The sequence below is a fragment of the Ursus maritimus genome, unplaced genomic scaffold, assembly GCF_017311325.1.
Source record: "Ursus maritimus isolate PB19 unplaced genomic scaffold, ASM1731132v1 scaffold_6, whole genome shotgun sequence".
Classification (NCBI taxonomy): Eukaryota; Metazoa; Chordata; class Mammalia; order Carnivora; family Ursidae; genus Ursus; species Ursus maritimus.
Window position 1 is genome coordinate 36,486,402 of NW_024426774.1, and position 19,920 is coordinate 36,506,321.

At 46.0% G+C, this 19,920-nt stretch overlaps 1 protein-coding gene across 1 annotated transcript; it reads left to right on the top strand.

Annotated features, from left to right (window-relative positions):
• Positions 1–3,405: 3,405 nt before the first annotated feature.
• Positions 3,406–6,756, top strand: IL1F10 (interleukin 1 family member 10). The gene is made up of 4 exons (XM_008700114.2): positions 3,406–3,455; positions 5,378–5,463; positions 5,733–5,860; positions 6,144–6,756. Exons 1-4 carry the CDS (start codon positions 3,424–3,426, stop codon positions 6,354–6,356), a joined length of 459 nt encoding a protein of 152 aa, XP_008698336.1. The 5' UTR covers positions 3,406–3,423; the 3' UTR covers positions 6,357–6,756.
• Positions 6,757–19,920: the final 13,164 nt, after the last annotated feature.

A 19,920-nucleotide genomic window follows, 5' to 3' on the forward strand; every position in this document is an offset into this window, starting at 1 on the left:
AAATATTTAGAAACATAGATTTTATTTTTTAATTATAATAATATTTTTTTATTATATTATGTTAGTCACCATACAGTACATCCCTGGTGTCTGATGTAAAGTTCGATGATTTGTTAGTTGCGTATAACACCCAGTGCGCCATGCAATACGTGCCCTTCTTACTACCCATCACCAGTCTATCCCATTCCCCCACCCCCCTCCCCTCTGAAGCCCTCAGTTTGTTTCTCAGAGTCCATAGTCTCTCATGCTTCATTCCCCCTTCTGAAACATAAATTTTAGAAAATAATTTCAGAAGAAATCAGCTAGGCCAGTGGTATTCAACAGTGTGTGGTGAGGCTTGGGGTTCATTAGTACCCCAACTGCCTGCTTTAGTGGCCAAGGACAGTGTTAGCAGGGTTCTGGTGTCACCCTCATTCTCTGCTTCAGCAAAGGCAAGTCCTCTTTATCCATTTTACTTTCATTAGGTTTCTGTGTAAATTTTCATTGTGAAACTTAGTTTTGAAAAATACTGACCTTGCCTAGCCTCTCCTCCTAATGATAACAAGTTGGAGGCCCAGGGACTAAAGGTTACTTTCTAAGGTAGAAAGATAAATTGGTAGGAGAGCTAGGTCTAGAACCCAGCCTGGCAATTGAAATCTTCTGTGTGTGTTTCTATGTCCTGCTTCTAAGCATATGTGTGTCAGGGTGGTTGGAGGGAGCTACACGCCACACTTCATGGATCAAGATATTGTTAACTTTTATAAGGGAAACAAATGTCTGTATATAGAACAATACAGAAGACAGTGAAATTTAATAGGAGTTCAGAGTAGGGTTGCAAGAGTAAAAGAAAGATTCATTAAACTCTGAGTCATGGAATCATAGATCGTTTGATCTGAAAAGAATCTTAATAACCACAGACTCTAATTCCATGATTTTACAGATGCTGAAACTGAGAATTGGAGGTGAGGTGACATGACCTTGTATGTCTGAGCTGTTACTCTGACCTGATAATTAATTTGGCAGAGCTAGAGACTCAACCTATAGATAAATGATACCATATCCAGTGCTCTAATGCCAAAAGACCTGAATGGATGGCAAGGAGGAAGGATGGCTTTTGAAGGAGGGAAATCAAAGACAACTGTGAGCATGCCCACTGGGAAGAAAGAAGGCATGTGCCTGGAAGGGTGGTTTAGTATCCACAGAGAAGTGAAATACACTTATAGAAGTGAATCAGGGCCAGATGATGATGAAATGGGCAGCCACTGTAGACTCTAGAGCTGGGTGGGGATGTTGTGAAAGCAATACCTAGAATATAGGTCCAGGTACCTCACATAGGTTGGGCTGGATTGAAGGTAGAAAAACCAGGAATACCGGCACAGGTACCATGGCTTTTAAGAAGACAACGTTACATTTTAGGGGCACCTGGGTGGTGCAGTCGGTTAAGCATCTGACTCTTGATTTCAACTTAGGTCGTGATTTTAGGGTGGTGAGATTGAGCCCTGTGTCGGGCTCTGTGCTCAGCATGGAGTCTGCTTGAGATTCTCCCTCTCTCTCTCTCTGTCTCTCTCTCTCCCTCTGCCCCTCCAGCTCATGCATGTGCTCTCTGTCTCTCAAATAAATAAATAAATCTTTCAAAAAAGAAGACAAAATTACATTTCAAAGAATAATTTATTGGAACTTGCTGGTAAATCAGACATACAATAAGGAGGAGGGGGGAGATGAATGGGCTGGAAGGAGGAGAAGATTGATTTGACTTCAGATCTCTTTGGTTGGTTGTGATGGCAGGAAGTCTAAATGAAGGTGTCCTATAGACTGTTGGAGATAAAGTAGCATGTTCAGTTGGGGCTTAAGAGGCTTTAGACCAAGAAGATCGCTGCAGCTGTGGAAATGGATGAATGGCAACTCGATGGGGTATGTGAGAGATGTGCTTAGAACTTAGACTTGTGACTTCCAGCCTTAGAGACACCACCAAATGGAAGGGAGAACTACACAGACCTGAGATGGGGAAAATGGAAGTGTGAAGGGAGTCAATCAATGTCAAGAGCTCTGAGGAGGCAGAAGCCAAATACCAGAGGACTCAAAAGAGTCTTTAGATTTGGTTCCACAGAAGTTAATACTGGTCTTGGAGATAACATAGTCCACATAGAAAATGTGTAGGAGAACAAGGAGAGGGTATGATGGAGAAAGCCCAGTGCTACTTGGGTGGTGGTTTTTGACTCAGGACAGGTGTTATGAAGTCTGAGAAAGCCAGAGATGGTGTCCAGGGAGGACAATAGGCCAGAGTCCAGGGAAAGGTCACTTGGGGACAATAGGGAAGGGAAAGCTTAGGGGATGGAGTGTGTGACACATTAGGAGGGACCATGGCAGATGCTTAGCACCAGGACCCCAGGCTCTCTGATGGACTAGAAGCTGGCCTCTCATTCCTATTCACCTCATCACAGTCTAGCCAGAACCCAGACAGGCGGTGCCTGATATGGCAGTCTTTGGGAGAAATACTGGGATTTGGGGTTTGGCCAGGACAGGAGGCTTCTGGGGCCCCTGGAAATCCAGCTGGACTGGACCACACTGAATTTCTGCCTGCCCCTTATGCTCACACTGACCAAGAGTGGGAATCATCCTCACACAGAGCCCTCAGCTTGATCTGTCCTGGCCAGACCTTCACATAGCTCTTAGCCTGCCCATTATTTTTGTTTCTACAACCAAAGGAGCCCCAGTAGTTTGGCTGAGAGAGAGCACAGCATCAACTGTGCTTGCATTGAGGCCACACTGCCAATGGCCTGCTGGGCTGGGGGATCATCTATCTAGTCCTTTGCTACTTGTGGCCAGGGACCAGCAGCATACGTATCACTTGGTTACATGTCTGAAATGCACAGTCTCAGGTTCCAGCCCAGATCTAGAGAACCAGAACCAGCAGGTGATTTATATGTTCACTGGAGAGTGAGAAAAACTCAGATGGTGTACCAGTTCTCAAGCCTGGCTGGTCATGGAGTCACTTCAAGCCCCGGCGAATCAGAACCTTCAGGTGACTCTAGGGCCAGGCTGGGCAGTGGGACAAGGTTTGAGCTCAGCTCATCCTCAAACTGTGAGGCTGGAGCACGCCCCACCTCAGTCTCAGCCCCAGGAAGTACTCCTGTCTAAACTCTTTGGGGAACCCGTTCTTCGGTTACCCCAAGCTAGCACCATGCACACGTCATGGGCTCACACCCCTGTCAGATGGCCCCAAAGGAGGGTGAGGCGCGGCTGCCTGGAGCTTGCTAGCCTAGGGAGATCATAGAGGATTCCGGCAGGCCGGTTATAGATAAGCAGCCTAGTGAGATTTTTCTACCCTGTGATTTGGTGATTTGGGAGCTCCCGGGGGGTCTGCCCCCCAGCTCTACCCACCCTTCTCTGACAGCCCTTCTCTCCTTCCCCCTCAGCAAGGACCAGTCACCCACAATCGCAGAAATGTGCTCCCTCCCAATGGCAAGATACTACACGTAAGTCTTCCTGGAGTCCTCCCTTTCTGAACCAGGGGTCTGGGGATGACATGGGAAGAGGGAAAGAAGGCTGAAGGGAGGGATGCAGCAACTCCTCATCCAAGAAATCTCAAGGGCCCCATAATTAAGCTTAATTATCATCATCCTAACAATAGCTCTCTTTCCTGACCATACGCAAGATGCCAGCCCTCGGGCTGCCTTGCCTCCCTCCCGAGTAACCTACAAGGGGGGCATGACTGAGTCCATTCAGATTTGGAAACTGAAGCTCAAAGAAGTGAAATAAATTACCTCATGTCACACAGAGCCAGGACTCACCCCTGTGCGGCTCTGTCCTCCTCTCTCCAAGAGCTCAGAGACAATTTTGAATCTCAGTGACGGCCTGTGATTTTTCATTGTAAACTGCCTCCAGCCCTTTGAGGAACGAGATGAGACATAACACAAATAAAACAGACTGAACTTTCTGGGCCACATTTCCTCAGCTCCTCCATGGGCTTGCCCTGTCCTAGACACTAGGGGGCCAGTCGGGGCCTCCGAGATGTTACAACGTGCCTGGGAAGGCAAGACACGTGTGCATGAAGCACCCACATGACAAAACAGACGTCAGCACTTCAGGGTATCTAACTTGGGTTCTGGTCTCCAAATAGGTGGTTGCTGGCAGATGAGAACCCCGCAGTCCTGGTTGTCCGGTTGGCAAGCCCAGGCTCTTTGCAGATCTTTATTTTTATCGTACAAGTGAACCTACTTTACACACATACAGTCATTAGCGAAGGGTATTATAATTAGCTGTTATTGAGAGAGAAAAATCTCCTGGGGGCAATGGCGTTGGCCATTGGTTCTGCCCTTGGAGATAGGGAGGGCTCCCCAGGTCCTGAGAGCGGCTGACAGACATTTTGAAACCAGCCAAGCCACCGAGCTAATAGCCTGCAAGCTAACAACCTGCATGACTTTGATGTTGCATGCACTCACCGTGGTTCCCTCCCTGTTCCCCAGCACGTATTTACCCTCCCAGGCCGATCGTTGAAATCACTGCCAACCCCAAATGACTGTAAACACGCCCTGCTCCGGCGCCTTGCTGACCTCCTAAATTTGGCACCCATAACTCGGGGCCACCCCAGAACACACCTCACATGGAACAAGGTGGCCATGTTGGCACACCTACTGTCACATAGGATTTTTTTCCCCTGATTTTGGATTTTATTCTATAAAAAGCCTTTAAAATATTTGAAAAGCAAACCACACTATTTTTTAAAAGATTTATGTATGTATGTATGTATTTTAGAGAAAGAGAGCACGTGCGAAGGGAAGGGGCAGAGGGAGAGGGAGAGAGGATCTCAAGCAGACTCCACGCTAAGCACAGAGCCTGACATGGGGCTCAATCTCATGACCTTGAGATCAAGACCAGAGCTAAAATCAAGAGTCGGACGCTTAACTGACTGAGGCACGCAGGCGCCCCACAAACCACACTTGATTATACATTCAATTAATCCTCTTCACTGAAGAAAATAAAATATTTTTGCAAAATTGGGTCAGGCCCAGAAAACCTGGGATAAGGCTCACTATATCCTAGAGACATCTGAGCCTCATTAGGAAACTTCTCAGGAAGGGCATGAAAGGGGTTAGCATAATCAGGAAAACTCTACCCATCAATGAGAAGGCACTGGCTTTCCTCACTGCCCCAGGGCCCTGACAGAGGCCAATGCTGGTAAAGGGAGCCTCTGAGAATCACGAGCTTCCAGAAGACCTTCCCTAGCCTTAAGGCTGACCTGGTTTCACCTGCTCTTGGGTGGAGTCATGCACTTCTCACCTGTGGGAGAGAACACCTAAATGCTCAGTGTAGTACTTCAGAGCATGGGGGTGGAAAGACTTTGGGGCTTGGTGGTGCCTGAAGGGAGCAGGCCATCAGCACTACCGTCTTGTTCCAGAATTAAGGATGCAGATCAGAAGGCACTATACTCAAGAGGCGACCAGCTCCTGGTGGGAGATCCCAATGTGGACAACAGCTGCGCAGGTGAGAATCTATAGCCTCCATCCCCTCGGACCGGCTCTCCCCTTCCCTCCTGCCTCTGGTGACAGTGAGAAGAGGCAGGGAGCAGATGAGGACCTCTCCTTCTGAGGGTGTCATGACTGCTGCAGGGGCCCCAGCCTGCCCGGCAGCCTGTATGCAGGGATCAGGCCAGGTGCGCCCTGGGCCAGCTCTTTCCTGCCCAGCCTTAGCTCGCTGAGAGCTTGCCATCTGGGTCCTTTCATCTCCTGGCTCTCTCCTCCCTTTCCTCCCAGAGAAGATCTGCATACTTCCCAACAGAGGCCTGGACCGCACCAAAGTCCCCATCTTCCTGGGGATCCAGGGAGGCAGTCGCTGCCTAGCCTGTGTGGAGACAGGAGAGGGGCCTACCCTGCAGCTGGAGGTGAGAAACCACACTGTGTTCTGGGGGGTCCTGCAGACGTGGCCTGGCTTCCAGGGTGCTCTGGTATCTCTGCAGCCATCTGTGGACTTCCAGCCAGGTCCACACATGCCTCTCCCTCCCTCTGCACCTAGTGCCAAGACCCCTGCCCTCTAGAACCTGCAGAAGGCACTGCCCTGGGTACAGGCCCTCCCTGTAAAGTCCCTCATTGGCCACCCCCGGGGGCCTCTAGGGCTGACATCTCAACCAGTGGCCTCATCCTGCAGCAGCCACCTTGCCCCCACAGGACGTGAACATCGAGGACCTGTACAAGGGTGGTGAAGAGGCCACACGCTTCACCTTCTTCCAGAGAAGCTTGGGCTCAGCCTTCAGGCTTGAGGCCGCGGCCTGGCCTGGCTGGTTTCTCTGTGGCCCAGCTGAGCCCCAGCAGCCAGTACAACTTGTCAAGGAGAGTGAGCCATTGGCCCGCACTGAGTTCTACTTTGAACAGAGTCGGTAGGGAGGCAGGAGGCTGAGTTCCAGGCTGATGCCCCCAAACCAAGCTCATCCTGCTCAGGATCTGTGGTAGGCAGAATAATGCCCCCCTAAAGATGTCTACATCCTAATCCTCAGAAATTGTGAATATGTTACCTTACAAGGCAAGAGGGACTTGGCAAATGTGATTAAGGTAAGGATCTTGAGATGGGGAGACCATCCTGGATTATCCCGGTGGGCCCAGTGTAACCACAAGCGTCCTCATAAGAGTGAGGCAGAAGGGTGAGAGCCACAACTGGAAAATGCTATGCTGCTAATTTCGAATATAGAGGATGGGGGCTACCAGTCAACAAATGCTGGTGGTTTCCAGAAGCTGGAAAAGGCAAGGGAAAGGATTCTCCCCTAGAGCTTCCAGGAGAAATTGAATTTTAGCCCAGTGAAACCCATTTCAGACACCTGACCTCCAGAACTGTAAAATAATAAATGTGTGTTGCTCTAAGCCACCAAATTTGTGGTAATTTGTTACAGTAGCCATAGGAAAACAGTACAAGGCCTTCGCAGGCCCCTGTGAACAGTGTTTAATGAAAGCATGTGGGTCGCTCAGTGAGTTCTTGGAGGGCTGCCCACAGCCTCTCCTGCAGCCCATTTGCTCCAGAGCTTCTAGAAACAGCCATAAGTGCCAGGCAGAATCCACGTCTCCCCCTCTGTCCTCAGGTGGACTACATCTTGGGCTGCTCACAATTGTAGTTTTAGTTCAAGTCTTGTGATTTGTCTATCAGATATTTCACAGTGATTCATCAGTGCCACTGGTTGTCTGCTGGTTTGGACGTGTGAGGACCAAGGAGCAGTGAGGGAGAGATGGTGAGTTTGTACTGGGTGTGTTGAGTTTAAGGCTGTGGTAGAACTGATAGGCTGAGGTGACTTGTCCCAGCCAGCAATACAGGACTGGGACTCGGTTGAGAGTTTGCAGTTAGGACTGACACTCGTCCTCAGAGCCCAAGTCCCTCTCCATTTCACAAACAATCTGGGGTCGGGCGCAGGCTAGGGCAGAGAGCCCATGGTGTCAGCGCTCAGAGTGGTGGGCAGCTGGTACTCTTCCTCTTTCGTGTAACTACTCAGCGTCCATCCAGCGTGCACCAGGGGCCAGGCATTCAAGGACAGGCTGTCTTCACCCTCAGAACCACCCTGCAAAGCAAGCGTTTTTACCCGTTTGACAGATGAGGACACTGAACTAGAAGGGGTGAAATAACTTGCTGAAGGTCACATGAGCCATGAATGATGGAACTCAAGGTCATCCTGGCCCTTCTGACCCCAATGTCGTTCCCCACTCTTATTCTGGGAGTTGGGGACAGGATGGCAAACAAGAACAAGCTTCCTTGGAGCTGATAATTGAGGGGGAGAAACACTAAACAGGCAAATAATCAAAGATGAAAACAAACAAACAAGAGCAGTTCACATGATAGAGGGTGAGGGCAGTAGGTATTGAGTGATATAACATAGGAGAAGGTGGTAAGGGGGAATGACTCTTTTTGAGGAGGTGCCCTCTGAGCTGAGGCTGAAGGATAGGAGCGAGTGGGACTGGGAGTGATGAGGCAGAGGAATAGCAAGCATACAGGCTCTGAGACAGAATGGGCTTGGTGTGTCCAGACAGCAGTGGGAGGCAGGGCTGTTGGAGCCTGGAGAATGAGGGAAAGGGTTAGGAGGTGAGCAAGACCAGCAGGGGCTGGGTCCTGGGGGCCTTAAAGGCAAAATGAGGGCTTCAGTTTATCTTTAAGTGTGAAGGGAAGCTACGGGAAGGGTTTTAGCAGAGGAGAGACATGCTGGCCTTATGCCTTTAATAAGTTTAGATTCTTACCCTGCCTCTCCATGGCCTGCATATGTCCTGAGTACTTTATCACCTGGCTATCACGTCATACCTGTGTGTTGAGACTACTGTGTGCTTTTGGAAGGCATGTTCTGTTCTTTCGGATCACCAGTACCCAGAGTAGCTGCTGGGTTATCAAAGGTGCTGAAGAAGTACAGAGTCTCGAATGGATTAGTGGATGATCACTCGGGTCCTGTAGATCATTCAGGATACAGTGTAAGGAGAGCCACGGTAGCAAGGTGGATGATCCCCACTGTGGCACAGAGGCGGAGCTAGCAGAGAGGGCTGGACAGGGCTTCAAAAAGGAAAGGTACTTAGTCTGGGCCTCAAGAAAAAAGTAGTTTTCCAGGCACAGAGTGTGGGCATGGGCATTTCTAGGCAGAGAGAAGACTCGGGGAGGTGTGCTGGAGAAGAGCTCTTAGTACTTCTGAGGTGTGGTGAGGCATCATGTGCTGGGACCCAGGGCTTGGGGCTGAGGAGTTGTTGAAAATTAAGATGGGAAGTTAGGCTGGGCCTGGCTCTGAATGCCTTGTGAGGGAGGTTACACTTTATTCAGAAGACTTGGAGGAATCATCCAAGTATTTCAAGCAGGCCCTAGATTTTAAGCCTGGGCCCCTGAGGTCAGTATTGGACCAACCCAGCTGCTACTAGGGCTTTAGCTCCTCCAGCTTCCTCTTCACTCCCCCTCTCATCCCGCCTGCCTTCTGTTTGGCACTGCCCTGGAATCAGCTTTGGTACTTTGGTTCCAAGTTTTGCCTAGCCCCTGTCACCTCCCCATGCCTGCTCATCTCCTTCACTCATGGTAACTCAACATGATCCAGCTTGGACAGGGCCCATGACTGAGAGGAGGCCTGGGTATGTCTGGGTGCCCATGGGCACTGGTCACAAGAGAAAGGTAAATTGGATCAAGTCCTCTATATAAGTTAAAAAAAAAAAAAACCCAACACATTCTGAGCATCTAATATATGCCAATTCTATATTAGTGCCTGGGACACAAGAGATTTGGGAGACAGAGTCCCTACCCTTTAAAGGTGTAGATAGTATAGTATGGGGAGAGCAGATGTTAGGAATAAAAGCCAACATGTATTGACTGCTTTCTACAGAATGACTAGAAGACACTCCAAATAGCACTCAGGGAGCCTTGGACTGAAATTCTGCAGGCTTCTGTTCTGAATAATGATGGGCTGTTCGGGCACTGGGATTTAAGAGTAGGAAATGGAAATAACTTCTGATAAATACAGTTCAGAGATGCCAGGAATGTTCTTCCTCCACCTCCCAAGACTTGTTGTTTAAATTCCTCCTCCTCCCTGGCGACCACACCAAAGGTTTCATTCCGAAACCAGCCAATCAGAGCTGTTACTGTGTAAATTTCTGGGAGAGGCACACTTTAGGTCTCATCCACTATTTACAACTGGTAGCTGGGAGCCAGAGACTAGTAAACACGTGATTGGAAAACAGTGTAGTGACCTCTCATTCAGGGAGCACCAGGGAGCCAGGCTGGTGGGGGTGGGGGGGTAAGTGGTCCCATCCAAGGGCGTTAGGAAAGGATTTAGAGGAAGTGAGGCATGCATGGGGTCCAGCCAGGTGAGGAGCAGGGGGAGCTCTGGGGGCAAGTCAAGATATTTCTGGCAGAGACAACCACATGGCTGCAGGAAGTCCTGAGTGTGGCTGCATGTGTGTGTGTTAGTGTACACATGTATGTGTGTGCTCACGAGCATGTACACAGGCACGTGTAGCTATCGTGTGCATGTGCGTGTGAGTGCATGCATCGGCTGGTTCCGCATGTGTGCACGTGTGCATTGCATGTATACACGAATGTCTGGGTGTGTGTGCTCTGTGTATCCACGAGAGGTGCCAGACAGCTAGGCAGCTGTTGATAAAGGAGCTTGTCTTTATTCCAAGAAGCCTTGGAGCAACTTTATACAAGAGAATAATGTGTTCCGGGTTTCCCGTTACCCGTGTGTCATTCCAACCAGGATTCAAACTCTAGTCACGCTTACCTTTTGACCCCAGTTTTCATCTCATCCCACTCCTGCATTTTATCATAGCCCCTGCAAACAATGGCTCAGAACATTGGACACAAACTCCACAGGCTCCACAACATATGGCAGTTCTAGGGACGTCTAAACGTGGATTCAGGGAGGAAAATAAAAGTGAGGAAGAAGACTGGAACAGGAGCCAAATTTTCCTGCATACCATTCTCCTAAAATATACGACCATTTCATGAATGAGCATGACAGAAAGGAACAAAGTGAGCGTAAACAGAAAAGTTAACATCTCAGAAGCACTGGCATTTGAGTTATTTGATAACATTTCCGCCTGGATTTTACATTTGTGAAACTAAGAAGGTTCACTAGCAATCTTGCCAAAACAAAGTCTATCTGTCCTTAAAGCAAATTCCAATCTCTGTCCTTAAAAGGCACAAACTCCAAGCAATCCAGGGTCCAGTCCCTGGAGCCCATTTTCTAGGCCAGCAGGTTGCAGTGAGGCCTTTGGGCTGCAGGTGGCAACAAAGATCAACCTTCCTCACTGCCTTTTTGAGGCTGTGAACAATTAAATTTAATTCCTCCTGTGTTTAGTATCCACTGTGTGTGAGCCCCTGGCACCATATCTCTGCCTCACTTAGAATAGATGCAGCCTTCTCAAATGGTGTGTGAGTGCAGATCCAAATCACGTGAAGACGTTATGAGGCTCGGCGTGCTCCTTCCTTCTGACAAGTTCCCTAGCACCTTCTTGGTACTCTAGGAGCTTGGAGCCTAGGAAGGAAGAAAGATACTAAACACATACTCACTTCTACTTCTTGTGTATATATATGAAGGGGCAAAACATGTATGCCTGATCCCTTCTCCCAGGGACAGAGATGCTGCAGAGAATTATTCTCTCCCATACTCAGCCCCTCCAACCCCTTTGGGACACCCCCAAGTTCTGGTCGTAGAACTAGAGTGACTAAGAAAGCTGGAAGCCTAGCGTTTTGGCAGAGGCTCTTCCGCACCGTAGCATCTCCCACTGACACTTTCTGAAGGACCCATAGCCAGAGGATCTGAGCCACAAAACAAAACAAAACAAAACAAAACAAAACAAAACAAAGCATGGTCACATAACCCTGTCTACTCGGAGAACTGGAGACTCAGGTATCTCCTAGCTAAGTATTTTCTAGACTTCTTCCAGGGAACACTATTCCAACGAATGCTCATGGGTTTATGGGGAAAATGGGTTATTGTAATTTCATGTGCCAACTCGACTGAGCTAAGGAATGCCCAGATAGCTGGTAAAGCATTATTTCTGGTGGTGTCTGTGCGAGTGTTTCTGAAAGAGATTAGCATTTGAATTGGTAGGATGAGTAAAGAAGATGGCCTTCACCAATGTGGGTAGGCTTCATCCAATCCACTGAGGGCCCCAACAGAACAAGAAGCCAGAAGAAAAGTGAATTTTCTCTCTCTTTTCTTGAACTGAGATATCCATCTTCTCAAGCCCTTAGACATTGGAGCTCCATATTCTAGGGCCTTTGGACTCCTGCCACTGGCTTTCCTTGTTCTCCTGCTTGTGGATGGCAGACTGTGGGACTTCTTGGCTTCCATAACTATATGAGTGCATTCCTATAGTAAATCCTTCTCTCTCTCTCTCTCTTTCTCTATGGATAAATATAGATAGATATAGGTATGTGTATCTCTGGATTTCTGTATCTATCTATCTATCATCTGTCATTTATCTAATCTCTCCTATTGGTTCTGTTTCTCTGGAGAACCCTAATACAGTTATCTTTGATGTACTCTCCTACATTCCTCTTTCTATTCACTCTCTGCTTTGGCCATACCAGGCTCCTCACTGCTCTGCAAAGACAAACACTCCAGGCTTGATGCCACCCCAGGGCCTTTGCACTAGCCTTCTGTCTGGAGGTCTCACTTCCTCAATGAGGGCTACCCTGATCACTTCATTTAAAATAGAAATATGCACCCTTCTCCAAATCCCAGCACTCCCAAATCCTCTGTAATACTATCATATTCTAGCATACTCTATGATTTAGTTTTTATTTGTTTTACTTTTTTCCTTCTTGTTCCACTAGAATGCAAGTTACACAGGGCAGAAGTTTTAGCCTGTTCTGTTTGTTTATATATCGTGAGCATTAAAAAGTATTTGTAACTGTCAGGCACTTAGTAACTTTTGCTGAATAAATACAATAAGTTGGGGGAATATTCATTATTCAGGGCACTGTGGAGCTTAGTCCCAAGAAACTCAAGTAGGATTCCCCAAATGGTCCAGTTTGGAGGTCAGAACCAAAGAATATGACCTCCAGGACACCTGTCCAGATTTGTTAGGAAGGACTGGCAGTGAGTCGGAATAGTGGAGAAATGGTCTAGTTTCCAGTGGAGGAAGCGTCTAGTTTCCAGGAGGGCTGGTAGGGTTGGGTGGGGTCTTAGAGCTCCCAGTCAATATCTGATGTGCTTCTCATGGTATCGCAGTTACCTATTGCCGTGTAACAACCTATCCAACACTTAAGAACTTAAAACAACAACAATTTATTATTTTTCATGATTCTGTGTGTTGGCTGGTGGGTCCTCTGGTTGTTTTTCCTGGGTTTGCACACATTCAGCGAAGGTTAGCTGGGCTAGAAGGTACAAGAAGGTCCCACTCATTTGTCTGGCGGTTGATTCGTACTGTTGGTTGGGGATCTTGGCTCTTCTCTGTGTGTCCTCCAGCAGGCTATAGTGACTTCCTTATGTGGCAATCTTAGGGCAGCTGTTCAAAAGGGGAAAGGTAGAAGCTGTGAACCCTCATGAGGCTTAGGTCCAGAACTTATATTGTCACTCTTGCCATATCCTACTGGTCAAAGCAACTCACAAGGCCAGCCCAGGCTTAAGGGATTGTGCGTGGAGAAATAGACTCCACTTCTTAATGGGAAGCACTGCAAAAAATTTGTCCCCAAAGTCACTTGAGGAAATGGAAAAGGAGGGGTTAAATCAGGAACTAATAAGCACTCTTGACCTACGAGCACTCTTGACCTTCATGTTACCCTGCCTTCACAACAAATTCAATGAGCTGTGTAGGGCAGTAAACTTATCTTCATTCATTCATTCATTCACTCATTCATTCATTGAACATTATTGAGCACCCATGGTGTTCAAGTGCAGTGCTGGCACGGGGGGTTACAGAAATGAGTGGGGTCTAGCACTTGGAGCTTCTAAAAACATGGACGCCATTCTGATCAAGCCCTCTCAGATGTTCTTCATCTTGCTTAGTGGTTTAAAGGTTAACTGAGAACACAAGGAAGAGTGTCAGCCCTTGGAAGGATGTCCAGAGGGAAGTGAGGTCCAACTGAAGCCCTCATCTATGAGAGGCAGACTGGTAGAAGTGAGGGTAGGATTTAAGGCAAATCATTAAGGCTGGAAAGGAACAGATCCAAGGAAGAGGAGGAATATCAGCAAAGGGCCTGTGGCCCCAGAAATGGGTTCTGAAATAGGGAAATACATCTGCCTTGAAGCAACTGACCTCTGGTGTCCTGGCAATATTATGATAAAGGTACTCTTGCTGTTCTTCGATGTTTCCTTCCTTCTTTTTTTCTTTCTTCCCTCTCTTCCATTTGTATTTACTGAATCCTACTTTAGATTCTGTTAGGAGATATCTATAAGTTTTGACTTCCTAGCCTTCTCAAGCTCATACTTCTTTCCTGCTCTTCCAAACCCTGAATTCAGTGTTGAGCACATGGTGAGGACTTAATCAATGGCTTGGGATGATTCTAAACTGAGAGGAGGGTCAAAGAATATCTTCACAGACATCCAAGACTATCTCCCCCTCACATCGTACAACTCCTAGGATACCAATCACCCTGTAGGTAGCACAGATTTACATGTTTACTATGTTAAATAATAGTTTGTTCTCAGAGCACCAGAGGTTCTCCAAATCTCTTGACCACTTATACCAGGATCAGCTAGTTAAAAATGAAGACTCCCGAATCTACCTCAAACCAGCTGGTACAGAGTTGTGGGGCTAAGTTCAGAAACCTGAGTTTCTAGGGAGCCTGTGGGTGATTTTTCAGAAGTTTCTGAGGATCCCCAAATGTAAATGAAATTCCACTTCCTCCCCAAACAGCCCCATAGAAATAAATCCCAGTCAGGGCACATGGCACTCCGTATGTGTATATTTCCATGACAAAAAGGGGAATAACTGAAACAGGAAGTTGAGAATCAGAACATAACTCTCTATACAAAAACATGTGCCACAAATGTGACCTAAAATGTCGTTCTCTGCTCAGGCTCATTAGTCATAGAAGATCATGGAAAATCATCCTCATTATGAGGGGCTGCTCATTAGCAGTTACTTCTCCAGACACCCTGCGAGAGAGGCAAAGTGGGTGACCAGCATGGAAATTCAGGGAAGTGTGGTTCTGAGAATTCACTAGAATAGACTCCACTGGGGCAGGAGGTGCTTCGCTTAGGATTGGCTAGTGTGGGGGGCAGGGCATAGTTTTTAGGCTAGGGTTCAAGGTTGATGTTACCTCCTTTTTCGTTCTGGAAGTTGGGTGTCTCTCCTTATTGTGTTGTCCTTGGGTACGCTTCTGTTTTACCTTGTAGGTGGCACATCTTAGGCCTGACCAATCGCCTAATTGAAGGGGTGGGAGCTCCTGCTCTGGAGAGGTCCTGACAAGAGAATATGGGAATAACAAAGCCTATACCCACTCACTTCAAATACACTGCTGGTGGCAGATGAATGCTTGACCCTTTATCAACATTCTTATTACAAGACACCTGACTGTGAGCTCCTAAAGGGCAGAGACTTGGTATTTTTATTTCTATACATTTATAAATGAGCACAAAGCTGCTAACATCACTTCATATGGACGTGCAGGTTTTACACTGCATGACTCTAGAGGACACCACTCACATTCTGATATCATAGACTTGAATATTTATTATGACAATGTTATGGTAATTGACAATAAAGTGACTTGTACTAAAAAACACAGTATTTCTAATGACTTTCTAGCTGATAAGAATAAAAAAAGGAAGATTTATGCTAATTCATTCCAAGGAGACACAGGTAGTTTGAGCAAAGAGTACAAGGAAAGGGGTTTAGGCAAGAGATGTGGCTCAGAGGAAAATAGGGGCCAGATCATGAAATTGATTAAGGTTATCCATGCTAAACCCTGGTCTTTAACAGGAGGGCAACATGGAGTCCCTATGGACGATTTCAAGCAGGGGATGACGTGATTAAATTTGCCTCCTCAAATAGCTGCTTCTGGTGATTGGCTGAAGAATGGTTTCCCTACTCCAGTATTTCTTGCCTCCAATCCAGTTGAGAGATGAGTGTCTAACAATTGACACAGGGGATTTGAGGGAAGTGAATGGATTTAAGGCATAGTAAGAAGGTAGAGTTGATAGATTTTGGTGCTATATTGTGCACAGAATGAAGGGGTAATTGTTGAGATTGATTAACAAATTTCTATTTTTGTTGTCTATTAACGGATATTTCTACTGATGGGTAGTGAATCTGTCTTTTTAAAAGATTTATTTATTTATTTATTTGAGAGAGAGAGTCAGGGGTGGGCAGAGGGAGAGAATCTTTAAGCAGACTCCCCACTCTGTTAAGCACAGAGCCTGGTGTGGGGTTCGAGCCCATGATCCCGAGATCATGACGTGGGCCCAAACCAAGAGTTGGTCGCCCGACCATCTGAGCCACCCAGGCACCCCTGGTAGTGAATCTATTCACAATGGCAATTTCTTTCACTGACATAAGGACTGATGGAGGAGAAAGTGGAAGTTTTGGGGAAAAGATGATAAGCTTTGCTTTTGACCATGTTGAATTTTGAGGTATATGTGAACTCCAGATAGAGGTGCTCAGTGGGCAACTATGTGCATCTGGCATTCAAGAGCGGGATCAGGAATGGAGATTTAAATTTTGGAGTTTTCAGCATAAAGGAGATAATTGAATCTATAGGGTGAATAAAATGGGGAGAAAGATTATTTTAAAAGAGAAGATGGTCTAGGACAGAGGGATGTTTGATAGGTGGAGGATGTAGAGCTTTCAGTGGAGATTTGGAAGGAGAGGCCTGAAGAGGTAGAGGGAAGACCGGGAGACATGGAGTATGAAAGTCTAAAGAAAAAATGGTTTCAAAAGGAGAATCAATATTGTCAAACACCAGCAGTACATCAAGGCTGGTAAAGTTTGAAAAGTGTCCATTGGATCTAGGAGCTAGGTGACCCTAGAGCATAAGTTGAAATAAAGGGTCTTCAGGAGTAAGTGGAGGGTGAAAACATAGGGTCAGTGAGTAGAGATAATTTCTTCAGTAGTTTTGGCTGTGAAGGGGAGAGAAAGAGGGGTATAGCTAGAGGGAGACATGTGGCTAAGGGAAGAATTTTTCAAGATGTGACAGGTTTAAACAAGTGTAAAAGCTGAGAGGAAGGAGCTAACAGAAAGTTGGGTTTGAAGAAGCAGGGAGAGGATGGGTTTATGGGTAAATGTGTGGGCTCTGGAGTAAGTCTGGGCAACTTTAAATTCCTGTTCTGCTCTTTCTCTTGTGAGTAAACTGAATGAAATAGGCATACTCAAGTTATTTTTAAAATTATGTAGCAGAGTCATATGCTTTTTTCTTTCCATGATGCATCTGTGAGAAAAGAAAAGTGCCAAGGACCTTCTTCAGACTTAACAAGAAATCTTTTGAGTCTTTATGCCATTTAAGGATGTGGAAATGCTTTTTCATCATTATTTCCAAGGCAACTGTTTCATTTATCCATTATGATGAAATAAATCATCCTGAAACTTAGTAGCTTAAAAAAAAAAAAAAAAGAAGACAATCTTATTTTGCTTGTGAATCTACAATTGAACAGGGCTCAGTCTTGTCTCTGATCCACCCAGCATCAGCTGAGGGGGCTCAAAGGGTAAGGGCTGGGGTCATCTGATGGCTCTTTCACTAACAGGTCTAGAGGTAATACTGGCTCTCTGGTGGGACCGTAGTGGGGCTGTTGGTCAAATCACCTTCACATGACCTCTCCATGCAGAGAAGTCTTCTCCACAACATAGTTCCTGGGTTCCAAGAGTGAGCATCTTGAGAGAGAGAGAGCCAGGCAGAAGCTGTATAATTTCTCATGACCTGGCTTCAAAAATCATTCAGCATCACTTCTGCCTTGTTCTATTCATTAGAAGTGCATCACTCATGTCAGCCTACATTGAAAAAGAGGGAAATTAGATTCCGCCTCCTAATGAGAAAACTGTCAAAGAATGTGTGGGCATGTTTTAAAACCACAACAGCAACACATTGTCAATTAAGACAAATTAAAGCTATAGGTTTCTTTTTCAGGGTTAATTTTACAGGACATAACTTCTGAAACCTTCAGTGTTTTATAAGACACTTTCGTTCAAATAATACTTGCAAGGGTATATTTGTTTTAACTAAGAATAGAAAAGTTTGTGACAGTAATGAATATTCATACAGGCCTTCATAATGCACAGAACAAAAGTGATAGTCTTGTGGCTGTTCTTAATTTAATGTTGCTTAAAATGGATTCTTTGAACTAGTTTATGCTGCATGACCATATCTCTCCCACTGAAGCTGTAAAGAAGAGGGAATACCTCCCATATTGCTGGGATTTTTTGTTTGTTAGTTATGAAGTCTAGCACTGTGGGCGGTATTATTTGTATGATAAGCAAACAGCAGTCCCTTGGGTTTAATTTTAACAGCAGAATGGAAAAAGAACTAACTAGGATTTTATTTAATGATAGTGGGATAAGGAACATAGAGTGTTTTTCTTCCACTTGATGTAAACTTGGGCAAATAAAGTGGGTGTATAATAATGGTGACCACCATATCATAGCCTCATAGCCTTTTGGGGGAGGATTGAGTAAGTTAATGCATGCCAAGCTCTTGGCATGGGGCCGGGCACATAGAGTGCTCACTCAATGATTGAAAATGGTAGGTGATGTCAGAACCTTGATGAGGCTGACTGGGCCAGTACCCAAAGCTAAAGTACAGGGGCTAGCCTTGGATAAGAGCAGAGCTATTGCTTCTGTTAGATAAGAGAGAAGAAGGAAAGGATGAATAAAGGTTCAATGGGTTTTAATGTGGGCTGATGGGAAGTTGAGAAAGTCTTTCTACCAGCTTCTGTTATTTTGCTGTAACTAAAGGAAGAGGACGTTGGGTAGGAGAATGAAGAAAATAAGGAAGATTTGAATTATTTTCTGTGGAGACGGGACAGGTAGCAAATTATAGAGACAAGAAAGGGGTGCTAAGCAACTATAAAGGCCAGCTGGTTGGCTATCGTCAAGGTGCCATGGTGCAGATCTGCCATGTTCTCCCGAGCCTCTTGGTGACTTTGGTGTAGAATCTGAGGAGGACATTTCCAGAGCTTTGCCAAATAGTGCAGTGGGTGAGCAGAGGGGCCTCGCAGGGGGAATATCAACAAAAGAATGGTGCAAGTAGGTGCTGGGAAGAAGTGAAAATAGGAGAAGATAATAGAACAAAGTTGAGTAGGTCAAAGGACTAGAGGTGTCCAGTGGTTGAAATACATAAGCAGCAGGGAAAAATGGAGAGTGAGGGAGGAATAGAGGAAGGAGGAAAGGAGTAAAGGAAAAACAGACAATAAAGTCTGTCCTTTGTGGTCAGAGAATAGGATGTTTGAACTTTCAGAAGTGAAGAAGTTATGAGAAATGGTAAGTCATAGGGTATAGCCATGAGGGTTGGTAAAAAAAAAAAAAAAAGAGAGAGAGAGATTGAGAGTAGAGGTGGAAGTCACTGGAAGTGAGAAAGTCAAGGGACTGAGAGGTCATGGTATGGGTCATCCAAGTGGGTGTCAAGGTCCCTTGGAGTTTAGGGCAAAAAGAAGGACTTGGTTCCAGGTACCAAATATTTAATAAATGGAGGGGAATGATAAGGTCAGTAGCTGAAAGCTACAATGAGAGGTACAAGATGTTATGTATAAACTTCAAAGGGTTGGGGTTTTCATTTGTTTGCTTTTCTTGGTTGTTCAATTAACAAAGGTTGCAGGTGTCACAATCTGATGTCAGTGGAGAGGTGACCCAATGTTGGCCCCAACTTCCTGGTCCTGAAATATCTGGGTGTAGGGGTTTGAGTTCTTTCTCCTTGAGAAAGCTTCAGGGAAAGCAGGGTCCCCCGAGGACAGCCAAGTTTCAGTCAACACAAGAATTGGGGGAATATTTAGAAAAGAGAATGGAAAGATAGAGTCATTCATTTAAAAAATAATGATCCAGCACCTGCTATGGTATGATACTGTTTTGGGCACTGGAATGTATCCATGAATAAAACATATTAAGGAATTTACATGGGACGCCTGGGTGTCCAACTCTTGATTTCAGCTCAGGTCATGATCTGAGGCTCCCTGCTCAGCGGGGAGTCTGCTTGTCTTCCTCTCCCTCTGCTCCTCCCCCACCTCTAATAAATAAATAAATCTTTTAAAAAAGAAGGAATTTACATTCCATTAGCAAGAGACAGAAAAATAAACACTTGAACAAATACATACTCAATACAATTTTGGATAATGGTACGGGCCGTGAAGGAGAAAAATAGGGCTATTAGATGGAAAGTGGAGGGTATATAGAGGAAGTGGGGACTTGTCACAAATTGTGTCCTCCAAAGGGAATGGAAGGTGCAGTGGGAGTTGTGTCAACAGTAAGCCTGGATAGATTTTATAGAATGAATGCTTGTTAGAATAAATAGTTTGGTTGAATAGCAGATGCAGGAAAGTACATTAGGGTTTGCAAACCATCACTGTAGGAC